Genomic DNA, 19,423 nt, shown 5'->3' on the forward strand with positions numbered 1-19,423 from the left:
GAGGAGACTAATCACTTCATAAATGTAATGAAGGATATGAACATTTCTGCATTTGTAGACGGTAGAAAGTACCGGGATAGAAGATTTACAAGAAGGTGAGAGAAAAGTTGCGCGAAGCAGCATTTGTTTTGAATTTGGATACAGGAAAAAGAAGCAGAAATGACGGGAATTGTGTCATGATGTTCTCCATGCTTCACTGGTTTGATCCAGATATCCTGAATGATTAATTACTAGGTAAACGGAATATTCCCAATGTTTTAGTAACTGGAATATTAGCAATAACCCGAATTTTGACTGCATGTAAACGTAGTCAGTGAGTTACCGGTGTGGAGAACCGGACACGTGAGGTCCAAACGGTGCCGGAGCTTCAGTAGCAACGATGGAAAGCTGGTGTGGACCCTGGAGCCCACAAACCACAGAGAGCCCTGTGGGTTTCTGTGGGAAGTCCTACAGTGCCTGCGTCTCCCCACAGAAGACACACGTGGGCCTCAAAATACATGTTTTAAAGCTCTGCATGTGCCAAACCTGCAGAGGTTTGTAGTAACGAGTTACATTTACTTGAGTAAGTTTTGGGAAATGTTGTACTTTTAGGAGTAGTTTTGAATCACTATACTTTTTACTTTTACTTGAGTAGATTTGTGAAGAAGAAACTGTTCCTCTTACTCCGCTACATTAGGCTACGTTGAGCTGTTACTTTTATTTTATCCCTTTTATCCACGTATGCGTCAATCTCATGACATCACTGGGTGATTCTTTGGGAAAAATGTTAGTTTGTGCATGTTTTGTCACATTTGCACAGACTCAAACACACACAGAGTTTCTATGAGTTCATGTTTGTTCTAGTTCTGCCTGGTTAAAAAAGAAAAGTACAAAGGCTGGAAATTGTGTGCTACTTGTGCTTAATTTATTTTTTTATTCTGTTATTATTTTTTTATTTATTTAAGTACTTGAATTTAATTCAAGATTATTTTAATTTAAACTATTTTTTATTTTTTATTCATTTTAATTTATTTTATTATTTTATTGATGTAATTTGCCTGAAGATGATTATTTTGTACTTTTGTCTGTTTGAATGGTTGTGTTAAAAAAATAAATCAAACGTTACTCAACAGTTACTTTTTTAAGTGAATCAAGTTACGAGTACTTACATTTCCTCAACCCTGGTTTCAACCACTGGACTCCAGCAGGCTCCACTCTGAGAAGACACGGGGGAGGAAGAACCGACGGTTACACCTCGTTATCTTCTTCTTGATGTCTAGTATCAGACGTCGACCTGCAGCAGACCTCTAAAATACCTGAGAGTGTCCAGTCTGCAGTCTGGATCCTGCAGCTTAGCAGACAGAAGCTTCACTCCCGAGTCTCCGGGATGGTTGTAGCTCAGGTCCAGCTCTCTCAGGCGGCTGGAGCTCAGAGCTGAAGCCAGAGAGCTGCAGCCGTCCTCCGTCACCAAACACCCAGACAGCCTGCAGGCGGAAAAACAAAAACCTGTCTGACCCTTCTGACCACCTGGAGAAGTTATTCACATGCTTTGCATCAGCAGGTACTTCATATGAGCATGAAAACTTCTAATATTTGAGCACCTTTTATAGTAATAAAAGGAGCTATAAACTGCACCTCCACCTCATGGACTTGATTTATAATCAATAAAAACAATACGGGGCGTCACATGATCGACAGCTGGAGCTTGTTATGCTATGACACCCAAATTTACAGGACTGTCTCAGAAAATTAGAATATTGTGATAAAGTTCTTTATTTTCTGTAATGCAAAAATGTCATACATTCTGGATTCATTACAAATCAACTGAAATATTGCAAGCCTTTTATTATTTTAATATTGCTGATCATGGCTTACAGTTTAAGAAAACTCAAATATCCTATCTCAAAAAATTAGAATATTCTGGGAATCTTAATCTTAAACTGTAAACCATAATCAGTAATATTAAAATAATAAAAGGCTTGCAATATTTCAGTTGATTTGTAATGAATCCAGAATGTATGACATTTTAGTTTTTTTAATTGCATTACAGAAAATAAAGAACTATCACAATATTCTCATTTTCTGAGACAGTCCTGTATACACCATTAACACAAAACGACTCACACTCTTTTAAAAGTTTACTAGACTGTCTGGAGGAAATCAAAGCCTGGATGGCTTTAAACCTTTTAAACTTGAAAATAAAACGGAGGCCCTAGTTTTTCGTCCCAGTGCTGCCTGTGACTTAGATGTAGATCTAACAATAAAGTGACAATAAAGATCTATCTATCTATCTATCTATCTATCTATCTATCTATCTATCTATCTATCTATCTATCTATCTATCTATCTATCTATCTATCTATCTATCTATCTATCTATCTATCTATCTATCTATCTATCTATCTATCTATCTATCTTGTCATGATCACAGTTCATATTTTTTTTGCTGTGTTACTGACTCTCCTGTCATCTGGATCCTGCCACCCTCATCAGCCTCATTCCCTTCACCTGTGCTTCCCTGGCCCAGCTCCACACCTGGTTTCCCTCATCAGTTTCCCCTTCATAAACCGGCCCATTCCCTCATACCTGTTGCCAGATTGTCGTGTGCTTTTGCTCCGCTTTCCAGCCTTCCTGATTTCTGTCCTGTTCCTGCCTGCCTGCCTGCCTGTAACCCTGCATGACTCCCGGTATGACTCCCGGTATGACTCCCGGTATGACTCCCGGTATGACTCCCGGTTTTGGATTTTTGCCTGCCCCCTTGGACTTGTTTGCCTGATCTGCCCGGTTTGACCCCTGCCTGTCTTTGACCAGTATTAAAGCCTCACGGACTCTGATTCTGCCTGGTGTTGTGCTTTTGGGTTCTCTGTCCTGTCTGAGCCGTGATCTATCTATCTATCTATCTATCTATCTATCTATCTATCTATCTATCTATCTATCTATCTATCTATCTATCTATCTATCTATCTATCTATCTATCTATCTATCTATCTATCTATCTATCTATCTATCTATCTCCACTAAAGCCACATGTCAAAGATATTGCCAAAAACCTTGGTGTCATTGGTGTCAACCCTTTTTATCTTTCGAAAACGTTGAGAAAGTTATACACGCCTTTGTTTCGTCCCGCCTAGACTAGTGCAGTGACGTGTCTGCAGCGTTAGCTGTTCCTCCTTATATCTCAGGTCTCTTAAATGTCCATCCACCTTCTCGGGCAGTTCCCCCCTCCAGGATAAAGAACAGGGAGGGCCTCTGGGGGGCCGGGCCTCTGGGGGGGCCGGTCCTGGCTCTGGGGGGCCGGGCCTCTGGGGGGCCGGTCCTGGCTCTTGGGGGCCGGGCCTCTGGGGGGCCGGTCCTGGCTCTGGGGGGCCGGTCCTAGCTCTGGGGGGCCGAGCCTCTGGGGGGCCGGGCCTCTGCAGGACCGGTCCTGGCTCTGGACTGAGCTTCCGGCTCCTTTTATGGATGTTTTTCAAATCTCATCTTAAAACTAATTTTTATTCACTAGCATTTAAAGCAGCACAATGTAATTTTCAGCTTTTGTTGAGCTTGGCGGCTCCTTTGGACCAAAGCGGTAGTGCTTTACCAGAAAGAACTACATTTCCCATGAGCACCAGCGCGTACTGCCGGAAAACTCCTGTCCCCGTCACGTGCATTTGTTTTGATAGTGAATGAAATAAGACGGGACAGACTTTCAAAACTACTTTTCTGTTTTCAGCGGTCGTTTGCAGGATGGATAGTGAAGAGGTAATGTATCTATTTTTGGCTAAATAATATAATATGACGATGTTGAAAATCACTAAGTTCAACTTGGTTTTATTAGTGAAGTCTCCCCCGCCCCCCGTCCTGTTTCAGCCAGATAATGCTCCCCAAATTACAAACGCATACGCTAGTCCAACATACTTACTGACAAAATAAAAAAATACTTTATAACCTGTGAATAACTGAATGTTTTGCAATTTTACAGTTCTCAGGAAAAATATTAGAAATGTTCTATACATTTTCTTTGCATTGCATTCTTTCCTCTAGTGCTGTAATTCTATTCAATTGTATTGTACATCCGTCCTCGTCTTTCAGCTCACGCCAGCGAGTGAACGCCGGGCCAATGGTTATTCTTTTCCGGGCATTTAGCTTGTTACTCTCCCGCTTTCTTTTTTTCGCCTCCTCCGATAAAACTTTTATTTTCTTGGGTTTTTTCGCTGCTTGGGCCATGACACCAGCTTCTGCTGAGCTCTGCGCTCCAAGCCCCGCCCAGCTTTCGTCTCGACTACGAATCGGGAAGGAGGGGGAAGTGACGTATGCCGTAAAGCAGTAAAAGCCGTAAAAATGTGTAGTTTTTTAGTGTGGCAGGGTTCCTACCATGCTCCTCAAAGTTACATAGTGCCAGTGAAGACGATACAGACCCCTCAGACCATGACAGAGGTTCATTAAACCTGTTGGAAGTTGATGTTCCATCACAATGACTTGAATTTACCTGAGAGTTTCCAGTTTACACGCGGGCGAGTCCAGACCAGCCGACAGGAGCTTCACGCCTCCGTCCTGCAGGTCGTTGTTACTCAGGTCCACATCTCTCAGCTGAGAGGAGCTGAACACCGACGACAGAGCTGCACAGCTTTTCTCCGAGAGGTTACACACACTTAATCTGAGGAAACGAGAATAAAACAGTTTTATTTAGTGAAAACGAATCACGAATGATCACCTCAGATAAGGGATTAGTGTCCATACTGGTTCTGCTGGACCTCAGTGCTGCTTTTGACACTGTAGATCAGCATTTTACTGCACAGGTTAGAGCAGACCTGGGCAAACTTGTTTGCCCATGTCTGCTCTAAGGCTTTTTAATCTTTTTTTTAATCCGGCCCGCTGGATGCTAGACCTCGTTAATTTTTCACCTGTCCCTGCAATGCCCACATTTCCTCAATAGATGGCGCATGCGCACTCAAACACATTGACCATTGTTGGAAAGGCTCGTATTTCATTTAGTTTCATGTCGCCATTCGAGCCCTTCTGTAAAAGAATGCGCAGGACAGAAACTCAGAGAGCGAAGCGGTCAGGATAATCCATCCATGGTTTTGCGGGGGTTTAACACAATTACACAATTGAGATTGAGTATTTCGTTGAGTAATAATATATTTTGAATGTGGAAAGTGATTCCATTAATTTTTTAATAAATGTTGATTTCTTTAACTTTGTACCTAGATTGAAAATCTCCAAATTGGATAAATCCAAATGTGTACACGATGCTATTTTAATATATTTACATTTTCTTCCTTCCAATATTGTGCAAAATAGTGTGTAAAGGCCATATCTTGTATATTCCCCTGGGTTAGAGCATGTTGTTGGGATTAAAGGGACAGCTCTATGTTGGTTTAAATCATATCTATCTGACAGGTTCCAGTTTGTTCATGTACATGAGGTTTCTTCAGAACAGTCAAGGGTCTGTTATGGTGTTCCGCAGGGTTCAGTGCTAGGGCCAATCTTGTTCAGTTTATACATGCAGCCGTTGGGAAGTATAATCCAGAATCACGGCATACACTTTCATTGTTATGCTGATGATACGCAGCTCTATTTGTCTACGAAGCCGGATGAGACAGAACCGTTAGTTAAACTTCAGGCATGTCTTAGGGACATCAAGGACTGGATGTCCGGAAATTTCTTGCTTCTAAATTCAGATAAAACAGAGGTTATCATTCTTGGTCCAGAGCATCTTAGGAAGGGACTAGATGGTGTTGCGATGGCTTCCAGTGCAACTGTGAGAAACCTTGGTGTTGTTTTCCATCAGGATTTGTCGTTTAAATCATATGTTAATCAGGTTTGTAAAATAGCGTTTTTCCATCTCCGTAATATTGCCAAAATTTGGAAAATCCTCTTGCAGAGTGATGCAGAAAAACTAGTTCATGCGTTTGTATCTTCTAGACTGGATTACTGTAATGTGTTGTTAGCAGGATGTCCAAGTAATTTGCTGAATAGGCTCCAGCTGATCCAAAATGCAGCAGCACGAGTACTGACAGGAATTAGCAGGAGAGACCACGTCTCTCCAGTGTTAGCGTCGCTCCATTGGTTACCCGTAAAATTCAGAATTCAATTTAAAATTTTATTACTTGCGTATAAAGCCCAAAACGGTTCAGCTCCGCACTATTTACAAAACCTGATAGTGCCTTATGTTCCTGTCAGAGCTCTCCGTTCTCAGAGTGCAGGTTTACTCGTAGTTCCTAGAGTATCTAAATGTAGATTTGGAGAGCGGGCGTTCTGCTATCAGGCACCATTACTTTGGAACCAACTTCCAAACTGGGTTAAGGAGGCTGACACCACCTCCACCTTTAAAACTAAACTTAAAACCTTTCTGTTTAGTAAAGCCTATAGTTAGTGTTTAGTAAACCTCTAGCTGGTGTTGGTAAATCTCTAGGTAGTGTAAACTCTAGTGTGTTAGAGTCAGTAGTCATAGTTGCAGCTATAGAACAAGACTATAATAGTTAGTCTCAAATACAGCTTGGTGGTAGATATGCTGCTATAGGCTTATGCTGCAGGGGCACCGACATGATCCGCTGGGCGGTGCCTCTCATCCTTCTTCTCCTCTCCTCTTCCCTTCCTCTCTTCTCCATTTCCATTTTTATTTATTATAAATATCTCATAGCTATCATTTTTGTCCATCGTTCCTGTAGTTTCTTGTGCCGGCCCCCCTTTTTTCTCTTTGGTGCATGTTTGCAGGCCGGAGCCTCGGGAGCTGCGTGCTGGCCCGCGGTCCAGGCCAGCACGGTTAGACAAATTGCCCATTGCTCAGACGAATTTTACAGCTCATGAAGATTCAAGGACTACTGCAAACAGTGACACAAAGCGTTTTAAAGGAGCTTTGCATGAAATGTAAGTATAAAATGTTTTTTTTGACTTGGTCTTCACCTCTGTTCTGACTTTCTTTCTAGTCTGATCAATACAAGATGATCTGTTTAGACCAATTATGCCTCAAATGATCGACGACTAAATGAAGATGAATCAAGAGAACGGTTGAGACTGCAGCCGTAACAGGAAATGGCATCGAAGGTGAACTGGAGACAAGAAAACCACAAGTTCTTGTGATGATCAAGGTTTTATGTCTGTCTTGTGTCCTCGTTGTGGCCTCTGCTCCATGTTGTCTCATTCTTCATGTTATTGTTTTGTTCTTGTAATTCTGGTCCCTCTCCTGTAAACTTCAGCTAACGTTCCTGCATTTGAGCCTGACCTGAGAGTTTCCAGTTTGAGCCTAACCTGAGAGTTTCCAGGTGACTCTGAGGACTCGTCAGAGCGGCCGACAGCAGCTCGGCTCCTGAATCCTGCAGGTTGTTGTTGCTCAGGTCCAGCTCTCTCAGACGGGAGGACTGGACGCCACGGAGACCGTGGAGACTTCTGTCTGAGGGGAAACAGCCTCTCAACCTGAAGAAAACCCAGAACAGATGAAAAGATGAAAGCGGTAAATGGTAATGAAGACAGTGTTTCTGTCTGGTTTCATGACCCACAAACACCTTCAGTAGCCTGAAGACCTAACAGTTATTTTCTTACAACAGACTTAATCGAGAGGCCTGATACTACCACTTGAAAGATTTGGTTAACCATAACCAGGGGTGCACACAAGCCGGTACTCGAGGGCTAGTCTACTGCATGTTTTAGATGTTTCCCCGTCTTCAACACACCTGATTCTAATCACTGGTCATCATCAACATGTCATCAAGGTTTACACAACTTTGTTGGTGACACAGCCTTGTCTATCAGGGTTGTGTTGAGGCAGGGAAACATCTAAAACTGGCCCCTCGAGTACCGGCTTGTGTGCACCCCTGATCATAACAGTAGTTTTGTCTGAAAAAACAAGCTCCCCTGACCTGAGAGTTTCCAGTTTGCAGTGTGGACTTCCCAGACCGGCCGACAGGAGCTCCAGTCCTGAATCCTGCAGGTTGTTGTTACTCAGGTCCAGATCTTGCAGACTGGAGGACTGAGAGCTGAGGACCGAGGACAGAGCTTCAAAACTCCTCTCCGCCAGAGTACAGAAGCTCAGCCTGAAGAGAAGATGACATTGTTAGAACAGGGGTCGGCAACCTGCGGCTCCAGAGCCATGCGGCTCTTTAGCGCCGCCCTAGTGGCTCCCTGGAGCTTTTTCAAAAATGTTTCACCTTTTTTTTTGTTTTTTTCTTCTTTTCTTTTTTTTTTCTTTTTCCTTTCCTTTTTAATCTAGACATTTCGACTTTTTTCTCGACTATTCGACTTTTTTCTTGAAATTTCAACTTTTTTCTCAACATTTCGACTTTTTTCTCGACATTTCACCTTTTTCTTGGGATTGTACTTGAAAATGAATCTCGACATTTCGACTTTTTTCTCGACATTTCAACTTTTTTCTCAACATTTCAACTTTTTTCTCGACATTTCAACTTTTTTCTCGACATTTCAACTTTTTTCTCGACATTTCAAATTTTTTCTCGACATTTCAACTTTTTTCTCGACATTTCGACTTTTTTCTCAACATTTCGACTTTTTTCTCGACATTTCAACTTTTTTCTCAACATTTCGACTTTTTTCTCGACATTTGGACTTTTTTCTCAAGATTGTACTTCAACATTAATCTTGACATTTTGACTTTTTTCTCGACTGTTTAACTTTTTTCTTGAAATTTCGACTTTTTTCTCAACATTTCGACTTTTTTCTTGGGATTGTACTTGAACATTAATCTTGAAATTTCGAATTTTTATTCGACATTTCAAGTTTTTTCTCGACATTTCAACTTTTTTTATCGACATTTCAACTTTTTTCTCGACATTTCAACTTTTTTTATCGACATTTCAACTTTTTCTCAACATTTCAACTTTTTTCTCGACATTTTGACTTTTTTCTCAACCTTTCAACTTTTTTCTCGACATTTCAACTTTTTTCTCGACATTTCAACTTTTTTCTCGACATTTCAACTTTTTCTCAAAATTTCGACTATTTTCTCAAGATTGTACTTCAACATTAATCTTGACATTTTGGCTTTTTTCTCGAAACTTCGACTTTTTTCTCGACTATTCAACTTTTTTCTTGAAATTTCGAATTTTTTCTCGACATTTTGACTTTTTCTCAACATTTCAATTTTTTTCTCGACATTTCAACTTTTTCTCGACATTTCAACTTTTTTCTCAACATTTTGACTTTTTTCTCAAGATTGTACTTCAACATTAATCTTGACATTTTGACTTTTTTCTCGAAACTTCGAATTTTTTCCCGTCATTTCGACTTTTTTCTCGAAGTGCATAATGAAAAAAAAAAATCTTCCCCCAGTTACCGGTATAACTAATATAGAAACATGCAGCATGTGTTGCCTTCATTCTAAGGCTTATCCATTAAAGACTTTTCATTTTTTGCAGCTCCAGACATATTTGTTGTTTGTATTTTTGGTCCAATATGGCTCTAAAACATTTTGGGTTGCCGACCCCTGCCTTAGAAGAAGCTACAAGATGATCACATCTACAGCGTGTGTTGACTTACAGAACCTTTCTGGAGACTCGAACCACCGGCAGCAGCCTCAGAAAAGCCTTCTCTGAAACTGAGTATTTCTGCAGGTCGAACACGGCCAGATCTTCTGACGACAGTAGGATGAAGGCCAGAGCCGACCACTGAGCAGGAGACAGTTTGTCTGAGAGACTCTGGGACGCCAGGTACTGCTGGATCTCCTCCACCAGGGAACCATCGTTCAGCTCATTCAGACAGTGGAGCAGATTGATGCTCCTCTCCGCAGACACATGTTCATTGATCTTCTCCTTCATGTACTGGACTGTTTTCTGATTGGTCTGTGAGCTACTTCCTGTCTGTGTCGTCAGGCCTTGTAGGAGTTTCTGATTGGTGTCCAGTGAGAGGCCCAGGAGGAAGCGGAGGAACAGGTCCAGGTGTCCGTTTGGACTCTCTAAAGCCTTGTTCACGGCACTGATGTGAAGGTCTGTAATGTTTGGTTTGGTGAATAAGTTAGACAACTTTAAGAGGGTTTGTTTTTCCTTGAACAGGTTGACTCCAGAGCTGATGAAGGTCAGATGGACATGAAGAGCAGCCAGAAACTCCTGGACACTCAGGTGGATGAAGCAGAAGACCTGGTCCTGGTACAGTCCTTTCTCCTCTTTGAAGATCTCTGTGAAGACTCCTGAGTACTTTGAGGCTGCTCTGACATCGATGCCACACTCTCTCAGGTCTGGTTCATAAAAGATCAGGTTTCCTTTCTGCAACTGCTCAAAAGCCAGTTTTCCCAGAGACTCCACCATCCTCCTGTTCTCTGGACTCCAGTGTGGATCCATCCCACACCCTCCATCATACTTGACCACCTTTACTTTGGTCTGGACCACCAGGAAGTGGATGTACATCTCAGTCAGGGTCTTGGGCAGCCCCCCTCCCTCTCTGGTTTCCAGGACGTTCTCCAGGACCGTAGCAGTGATCCAGCAGAAGACTGGGATGTGGCACATGATGTGGAGGCTCCGTGATGTCTTGATGTGGGAGATGACCGTTTTAGCCTCCTCCTCATCTCTGAACCTCTTCCTGAAGTATTCCTCCTTCTGGGGGTCAGCGAACCCTCTGACTTCTGTCACCATGTCAACACACTCAGGAGGGATCTGAATGGCTGCTGCGGGTCGTGTGGTGATCCAGAGACGAGCAGAAGGAAGCAGGTTCCCCCTGATGAGGTTTGTCAGCAGCACGTCCACCGAGGTGGACATTGATACGTCTGTCAGGACCTCATTGTTGTGGAAGTCCAGAGGAAGTCGACACTCATCCAGACCGTCAAAGATGAACACGACCTGGAACTCTTCAAAGCTGCAGATTCCTTTGGTTTCAGAAAAGAGGTGATGGACGAGTCCCACCAAGCTGAACTTCTCCTCTCTCAGCACATTCAGCTGTCTGAAGGTGAATGGAAGCAGGAACTGGATGTCCTGGTTGGTTCTGCCTTCAGCCCAGTCCAGACTGAACTTCTGAGTTAAGATTGTTTTCCCGATGCCGGCCACTCCCTTCGTCATCACCGTTCTGATTGATTTATCTCTTTCGGGTGGAGTTTTAAAGATGTCCTCTCGCGCAACTACCATTTCTTCCGCATATGTTTTCCTGGATGCGGTTTCGATCTGTCTGACCTCGTGTTCCTCGTCTGAAGCCCCTCCCTCTGTGACGTAGAGCTCCGTGTAGATCTGACTGAGTCGGGTTGAGTTTCCTGCTTCACCGATCCCCTCAAACACACACTGGAACCTCTTCGTCAGCTGGGATTTAAGTTTCATCTGACAAGCTGCAGAATGAGAAAGCTGCATCAATAATAACTATTTTCATACATCAATCTTTTGGACATTAATAACAGTCGCCTTCATAAATCTTACTGGTCTGCAGATGTTCAGCCGGCATGTCCAGCTTCATCGTCCTCAAGAGCAGATCGACTTTCCGAGACAGTTTTTCATCTTCACCAATAAACACCGTCTTCTGACCCAGAACTGTCCTAATCATCCTCAACTCCTTCTCCCCAAGAGGGCCGTCTTCTTGCAGGATCTGGAAAATAGTGCCACGGTAATGTGAAAAAAACTCAGTACACCTTGTTTCATTTAAAATATTTTACCTCAGACATCACACTACTAATAACCACAATACCTTTCACCTTTTTTTTTCTTTTTTTCTCTTTTTTTTCTTCTTTTTTTTCCCTTTTTCCTTTCCTTTTTAATCTCGACATTTCTACTTTTTTCTCGACTATTCGACTTTTTTCTTGAAATTTCGACTTTTTTCTCAACATTTCGACTTTTTTCTCAACATTTCGACTTTTTTCTCAAGATTGTACTTCAACATTAATCTTGACATTTTGACTTTTTTCTCGAAACTTCGACTTTTTTATCGACTATTTAACTTTTTTCTTGAAATTTCGACTTTTTTCTCGACATTTCGACTTTTTTCTTGGGATTGTACTTGAACATTAATCTCGACATTTCGAATAACCACAATAATAATCAATATCTGATCCTCACCAGGTCTTCATATTAGGTCAAGATGCAGAAGGAATGTGTGAAAAACTACGTACACCCCAGGTGTACTCTTTATGTTTTTAAATAAATACTGAGACAGGGTTATACGTGTTCTTTATATCTTTAATCTAAAGGGGGTGAAATAGTGAAAGAGTCATTGTTCAGGTACAGACCGTGATTAGTGCATCTTGTAGCTCCTCGGCAGACTGATAAGCGGGGGAACCCGAGCTCTCCTCGTCGGCTCTGTGGAACAATTAAGAATTAGCAGAAACTCAAACCACGCATGTAGATGGTGACACCAGTTACTTCGTTAGTAGTGGTGTACCGGTTCTGCTGAGACGGACACAGAGATTTCATTTTGAAGTCCAGTTATAAAGGTTTTTGTGCTCAGCAGATAACAAACATTAAGTCAAGTGTCCTGTCCTGTGGATGGACTTGTGTATTGGGGTGGAGCAACTCCTAAAACAAGCAGCACAGTGGGCCCTTAGGACCAGGGATGGAAAACACTGGTACGGTACCGTCCTGGACTCGTGGAGGAGTTCCAGCTCTAACATCTTAATCGATTCTCATTTGGAAAAAATTACAACAATGAGGCAAATGGCGCTTTAGCAGATCAAAAATGCGACAGTCACTGATAGATCACCTCTAGCTGGTGTTGGTAAATCTCTAGGTAGTGTAAACTCTAGTGTGTTAGAGTCAGTAGTCATAGTTGCAGCTATAGAACAAGACTATAATAGTTAGTCTCAAATATAGCTTGGTGGTAGATATGCTGCTATAGGCCTATGCTGCAGGGGGCACCGACATGATCCGCTGGGCGGTGCCTCTCACCCTTCTTCTCCTCTCCTCTTCCCTTCCTCGCTTCTCCATTTCCATTTTTATTTATTATAAGTATCTCATAGCTATCATTTTTGTCCATCGTTCCTGTAGTTTCTTGTGCCGGCCCCCCTTTTTTCTCTTTTGTGCATGTTTGCAGGCCGGAGCCTCGGGAGCTGCATGCTGACCTGCGGCCCCGGATCCCCCCCCCTCTGGTCATCCCGCTGCTGCTTCCACCTGCCTGCTGTGCTGTTGACGTCCCCGACCCCCCAGTCTGGCCTTCGGCAGGAGGGTCCCCCCTTATGATCCAGGTCCTGGTCCAGGTTTCTTCCTCCTAAAGGGGAGTTTTTCTTGCCACTGTTTGGCTTAAGGTTTTTCTCCCACTAGGGGAGTTTTTACCTGCCATTGTTTATGTAATAACTGCTCGGTCCGTAAATCAGGCTTTAAGATCCGTGTAACTGAATGCCAGGTTTATTCTCCTCCCCTGCTACACGTCATTCAGGGAGCCAATCAGCACAGAGCCTCATTATCATACCCCCCCTTTCCCTAAGAATAAGGCACAGAAAAAGGGGTTAGAAGCGGTAAAACTATAGACAGGGCTCACAGGCTGAATTTCTGATGTATGTAGAAAAAACAAGCTTTAGATTGTTTTTAAGACATTCAAGGCCTTTTTAAAATATACATTAAAGGTATTGTGACATCATTTTTAACATGATTTTAACACTATTAAAAGTCTTGGCCAACATCCCTCAAATGTGTCTAAAAGAGTGTAACAAGAAAAACTTCACTCTAGTAATCTTTTCCTGGCTTTTTATTACAGTGTTTTTTTGCCCCGTGAAAAACGCTTCCTTTCCCCCCTTTCCTGTCAATCATTGCTCCGCTCCTCCTCCAAACCTCCTCCTCCTCCAGCCATACGCTCACAGCGGCGTCGGAGAGTTAAACCTGGAGCGACAGGCGAAGCATGCACGGAAACGCAGGAGGGCGAACCACAGCAAACAATCATAAAAATAAAGGCATGCAAGCAGCAGTGTCCCCTTATCTTAAGTCCAGTCAGTGGCCACGGGTCTTCTTAGCAGTTTTCCTCCGGTGATTAGAAGAAAAGAGGCTCTAAACAGCTCCTTGTTAAGCCTCATTTATGGTTCCGCGTTAAATCGACGCAGAGCCTACGCCGTAGGGTTCAGCGTACGGTGCGCGTCGCCGCGTAACCCTACGCCGTAGGCTCTGCGTCGGTGTAACGCGGAACCATAAATCAGCCTTTATGGTGCGCTGGAGAGGAGAGGAGGCAGGGAGCTGGGTGGAGGGGGCGGTGATTTAGCGGATCGTTACGTAACGATCCGCCACCAAACCACATGCGCCGTTTTTGCATAGTTATGCGGAAAATCCCAGAAAGCACACAATACACTGAATGTTAAAAGTTTGTTGTTTTTTGGGTGTAATTGATGTCAAGACACCCAACAAAACACAAAAAATCAAGAAAAATGTGTTTTTCATGTCACAATCCCTTTAAATGCCATAATATGTCCCCTTTAAAACATGCAATCGGCCCGGTCAGGCGGTGGGAGAGGTTTGTCCGTCAAGACTCCTTTCCCCGACCCTGAACCCCAACCTGGGACTTGATGATTGGGCTGGAGCTTCGAGAGCTGCGTGCTGGCCTGCGGTCCCCACCCCCGGTCATCCCGTTGCTGCTTCCACCTGCCTGCTGTGCTGATGACGTCCCTGACTCCCCCAGTCTGGCCCTCGGCAGGAGGGTCCCCCCTTATGATCCAGGTCCAGGTCCTGGTCCAGGTCCTGGTCCAGGTTTCTTCCTCCTAAAGGGGAGTTTTTCTTGCCACTGTTTGGCTTAAGGTTTTTCTCCCACCAGGGGAGTTTTTACCTGCCATTGTTTATGTAATAATTGCTCGGGGGTTTATGTTCTGGGTATGGGTCTCTGGAAAGCGTCTAGAGACAACTTTTGTTGTATTAGACGCTATATAAATAAAATTGAATTTAATTGAGTTGATTGTTAGTGCATCCTGTTGGTAGTATTTCCTTCCTTTGACAAAATCTCCACTTTGCCTAGCAATGTACGTAATCTACGCAACGTGCGTGATGACGTCACTCTTGCCCACTGGAATCGAAAAGGGAGTCGTTGCAAATGTTTCAAACGTTTCCAAGGAACTGAAACACTGGGAACAGTTCTGAACAAGAACCGGATCTCTATTCCCATCTCGACTCCTGACATCCCAAAGAAGGTTCCTTGCAGGTTCTGTGTGTTAGTTCCTTGGGCTCGTTTTCTCCAGGCTGAGTGGTGAATGTTTGGATCTTATTGACCACCTAACGCACTTTTATTGCCACATTCACCCGGTCGCACACACATCAATACAGAAGTCTAAACATCTATAAATCTCTGACATATTGAATACAAGGCCAGTGGATCCCCAACCTCCCAACTGGCAGCTGACCGCTCTTTCTCAAGCCTTGGGGATCTCTTGCTGTCGGGCAACCTGCCGTTCACGACATCACTCAACCACCAATTTTCAGTGTTAGCTTCCTCACCTTGTGTCCACAGGTTGGCTGAACGCAAGAGGATGTGACATGGAGTTGTTACTCCTCATGGACTCACAGGTGGGTCCCGGTCCAGAGTAGTCTGGTTGGTACTGCTGCTCCGGACTTCAACACAACACAGAGGATGAACACAGACGGACTGAGAGTGGACCTCTGTTTTTACAACAAACCGGTTCCAGGGCTGGTTCTGGTTCTGGGCCAGGTCTTCTTTTGGAACCGGGCTTTCAGTTCCAACTGACAAAGAACTGGCTCCGGGCCAGAAAAAGCGGTTCCAAGGACTCTTAAGTTTGCATCATCCTTAAAAATATTTAGGACCAGCTTGGTGGGGAATCTCTTATCTGGGCTAAATTAATAAGCTATTCTACTTGAAATGAAATTGCCAGTTTATGGATATTTTTTGTTTGTGTGTTTATCGTGTTTTTCTTTGTTTTTTCTACCTTTTCTTTTTCCCTTTCTTTTCTTTTTCTATTGATTGATTGGTTTTTGTGATTTTGTATTGAGAGGGAGGATTTTTTATAAGCCCTTTGGGTTTCTTTTCCTCTCCTGCACAATTATTTGTCCTTGTATTGTTAATATAATTACTGTTTTATCATTGTGTATATGAATAAAATAAAAATAAAATAAAGGAAGCACCAAAACTTAGAGGGAAAAAACCGCTTACCTAAGGGGAGGGGGCGGAGTTATTGAGACCAACGGCAATAGCGAGACTGCGCGATGGCGACATTTTCAAATAAGAATGAATCTGGATGCAGCAAAGCATCATGGGTCTGAGGAGGAGACAACCTGTCTTTTAGAGATGTGTCCACGGAGGAGCTACGGGGACCAAGTCTGTATTAGCGCAGATTAGGGCTGAAACGATTCCTCGAATAATTCGAGTAATTCGATTACAAAAAATGATATAGGAATTTTCTCTGCCTCGAGGAATTGTTTAATTTTGCAGCTCAAAGCAGGTATTTCGCCCGGACTACATATATATATTATATATCTATGTGCTCAGGCAGTCTGTTATGGCCCAGATGGGAGACACATGTAAAGTGCTTAACTTTTATTTTCAATCCACTCTATATTCTTCTGGTCCGTTCTCCTATATGTTCCCCCTCTAACCCGGTACATACAGAGGTTCCTCTAAACATCTGTTCCCGCTACAGTTTTAACTAAAAGAAAAGGCAGATAATGTCAGAAAAATAAAAACATAATAAAGCTAACTGGGTAGTTTTCAGTTTTATCTCTGTAGTCATTCATGGATAAAACAAGCAGCACTGGAGCCTAATGTGCTCCAATAGAGCAGGATCAGAATGATATTTTGAACACTGCCAAAACTCAAAATCTTATACTTTAACTTAAAACTAGAACTTAAAATTAAATGAAAGTTCAATTGAAACACGTGTGAAAAACAGCTAACCTTTTAAGTGATGTGTGTTATCAGGTGTAATGGCATTTTTAGGTTAGAAATAAGAACATTTCTTGGTAAGATCCTTAGTGTTTTGAGTGAATCAGTGAATTTGGTCGACTGGTATAAGTTCAGGGTTTTTAAATGCACAGCCATGAACCTACTGGATTATATAATTTAGTCTTAGTGATGTCAATTAACATCTAATGTATATTTATAACTGCTCTTTAACTAAACAAAAATATGTTTTATCCGATTACTCGATTAATCGATGGAATTTTCAGTAGAATACTCGATCTGCAGCCCTAGCGCAGATACATTGTTGTTGCTTCAACTTTCACGCCAACGCAAACGCAGCGACCTAACTGACGTCTTCAGCGACGTAATGACGTGGCTCCCCTTAGCACCCGAGCTATGGAGAAGCAAACCGAAAAACCGAAACTCGTAAAATCGATTTTTCACTTTTTTTTTTTTTTTTACCTTGTCTGCACACATATTAATGATTGATACCGTATTAACGATTGATGGAAATACCTCTCAATACTTGTGACAAGTGCCCCATGGGAGAGGCTCTTTAGTGTAGGAGGGGCCGTGGTAACCATGGTGATATACTAACATGCCACCGGGTATCCCTCAAGCCAGATGCAGTAGACCGGCTCGTGTTCCTTGCAAAAAACTTGCAAATGTGAATATCAAATGTAATGAGTGACATTCCACACCTCTACCTCCTTCATGGGTTGATTATTATTTAGCATGCAAAGACCCAGTTTAGTTTAATTAGAAAATGTCTTGTTTTATTTAATTGGAAATATAACTTACTGTATGTTTGCAAGTGCTGATTTGCTGATTTTTTTTTCAGAGATAAAACTTTATATTATATTTTTTTAAACTTTTTTTTTACTTATTTTACAGAGTTTTGCACTTTATTCATTCATTTTTGGTTTAATAAGAGCAAAGTTTGCACTTAAAGCCCAATGGGGCAAATGTTTAATAAAAAAACAGCATATTTGAAATCATTTCTTTGCCTTTTGTCAATTCACAAAATAATCGTAATCGTAATCGAAAATCGGATTTTGAGAGAAAAAAATCGAGATTTTATTTTTGGGCAAAATCGAACAGCCCTAGCACCGGCACTGGCCCAGAACCAGCACTGGAACCGGTTTGGTGGAAAAGGGGTATTTGGGGTGATCATTTACTGAAATCTTACCTCCGATGAGCAGTGTCTCCGTCTCCAAACTCATGAAGGATGTTTTTTGACTGGTTGCTCCTGAGGGACACGCAGCTTGGTGAAGGAGATTCTGGTCTCTGGTGGATCCTGAAAGCATCAGTGACACGTTCACAACATGAGTGAATTTAGTTTTAGGAAGAATTTAATGTGAATAAACACAGACGGGCTGAGTTTTAGCTTCTTAGGAGAAGTAAAGGACGGTTTGGATGATCATCGTCCAGGGTTTTAGTTTGTTTTCTTCCATGTTGAATCGGAGGTCCTCACTGCCACCAACAACAGGTTTGTGCTCGTTACTGCAGTGTCTTCCACCACTCACTTGTTTGCAGATCCTGCTCTTTGAATTCCTCCATCATATGCTGATATCCAGTGTTGGGGTAGTTACTCAAAAAAAGTAATCCATTACTTTACTAATACATTATTTTATTATTTTAATATTGCTGATCATGGCTTACAGCTTACAAATATCCTTTCTCAAAAAATTTTAATATTCTGGGAATCTTAATCTTAAACTGTAAACCATGATCAGCAATATTAAAATAATAAAAGGCTTGCAATATTTCAGTTGATTTGTAATGAATCCAGAATGTATGACATTTTAGTTTTTTTAATTGCACGCGTGAAGACGCATGAAAGGCAAGTTTGATTTTCTTTTCTGTTCTCCCGTTCTACATGTAGCTGAAAAGCTTAAAGTAACTAAAGTAACGTAATGTTTTTTGTCATAGAGTAACTATAACGGGATTACCCAAATTACAACTGTAACGCGGTACATTACTGTGTTACTGGCGATTGTAATCTCGTTACAGTAACGCGTTACACCCAACACTGCTGATATCTTACCTCTGATGCGCTGTATCTCCATCTCCAAACTCATGAATGATGTTTTTTGACTGGTTGCTCCTGAGGGACACGCAACTTGGTGATTCTGGTCTCCTGAAAACATCAGCGACACGTTCAAACGTCGAGTGAATTTAGTGTAGGAACAAAAAAGGCTGCTGAGGCCGCTTGCTGACGCGTCACTCAAAAAAAAAGGGAAAAAAAAAGTCAGTTGAATTGGTTCTTAAACTGATCCAGGTTTATTGTAACAAAAATATCACTTGGCAGCAATCGATTATTATAGTGCAAAAATAAAATAACAAACAATGAATATTTGCGTGGCTGAAGCAAAAACGGTGACAGTCAACAAAAAATATATCAGCCTACAATATGAACACTTTCGATTGTCTTCCACCCGCCACCACACAATCAAACCCACCAACCAATTAAAGCCACACCTATAAGGCCCAACGTGATGACGTAACACAAGTATAATTTCAATTTATCCATAACTTAAACTTAAAGTACCATTATAATTAAGCAAATCAAGAATATGTTATTTTTAGCTGCTACATTTAGTTTTAAGACGAAAAAAAAGGAAGTGATGAAAAAGCTGCTCACCTTCCGACGGTGGATCCTCTGAACGCCAGAGGCGTCGTCATGGAGTGGTTGCTCCTCATGGACTCATAGCAGGGT

At 42.2% G+C, this 19,423-nt stretch overlaps 1 protein-coding gene across 1 annotated transcript in view; it reads right to left on the bottom strand.

Moving 5' to 3' along the window:
- Positions 1-11,368, bottom strand: part of LOC133446718 (NLR family CARD domain-containing protein 3-like) — a 16,579-nt gene extending 5,211 nt beyond the window's left edge. The window contains exons 1-7 of the mRNA XM_061724731.1: positions 11,310-11,368; positions 9,454-11,221; positions 7,821-7,994; positions 7,213-7,377; positions 4,448-4,615; positions 1,296-1,463; positions 1,149-1,195 (exon numbers count right to left, since the gene is read on the bottom strand). Of these exons, the coding sequence (XP_061580715.1) occupies positions 1,149-1,195; positions 1,296-1,463; positions 4,448-4,615; positions 7,213-7,377; positions 7,821-7,994; positions 9,454-11,221; positions 11,310-11,346 (2,527 nt within the window). The 5' untranslated portion in view covers positions 11,347-11,368. The remainder of the gene's footprint in view (positions 1-1,148; positions 1,196-1,295; positions 1,464-4,447; positions 4,616-7,212; positions 7,378-7,820; positions 7,995-9,453; positions 11,222-11,309) is intronic.
- Between the last annotated feature and the right edge of the window lie 8,055 nt (positions 11,369-19,423).

The sequence above is a fragment of the Cololabis saira genome, chromosome 7, assembly GCF_033807715.1.
Source record: "Cololabis saira isolate AMF1-May2022 chromosome 7, fColSai1.1, whole genome shotgun sequence".
NCBI classification, from domain to species: Eukaryota; Metazoa; Chordata; class Actinopteri; order Beloniformes; family Belonidae; genus Cololabis; species Cololabis saira.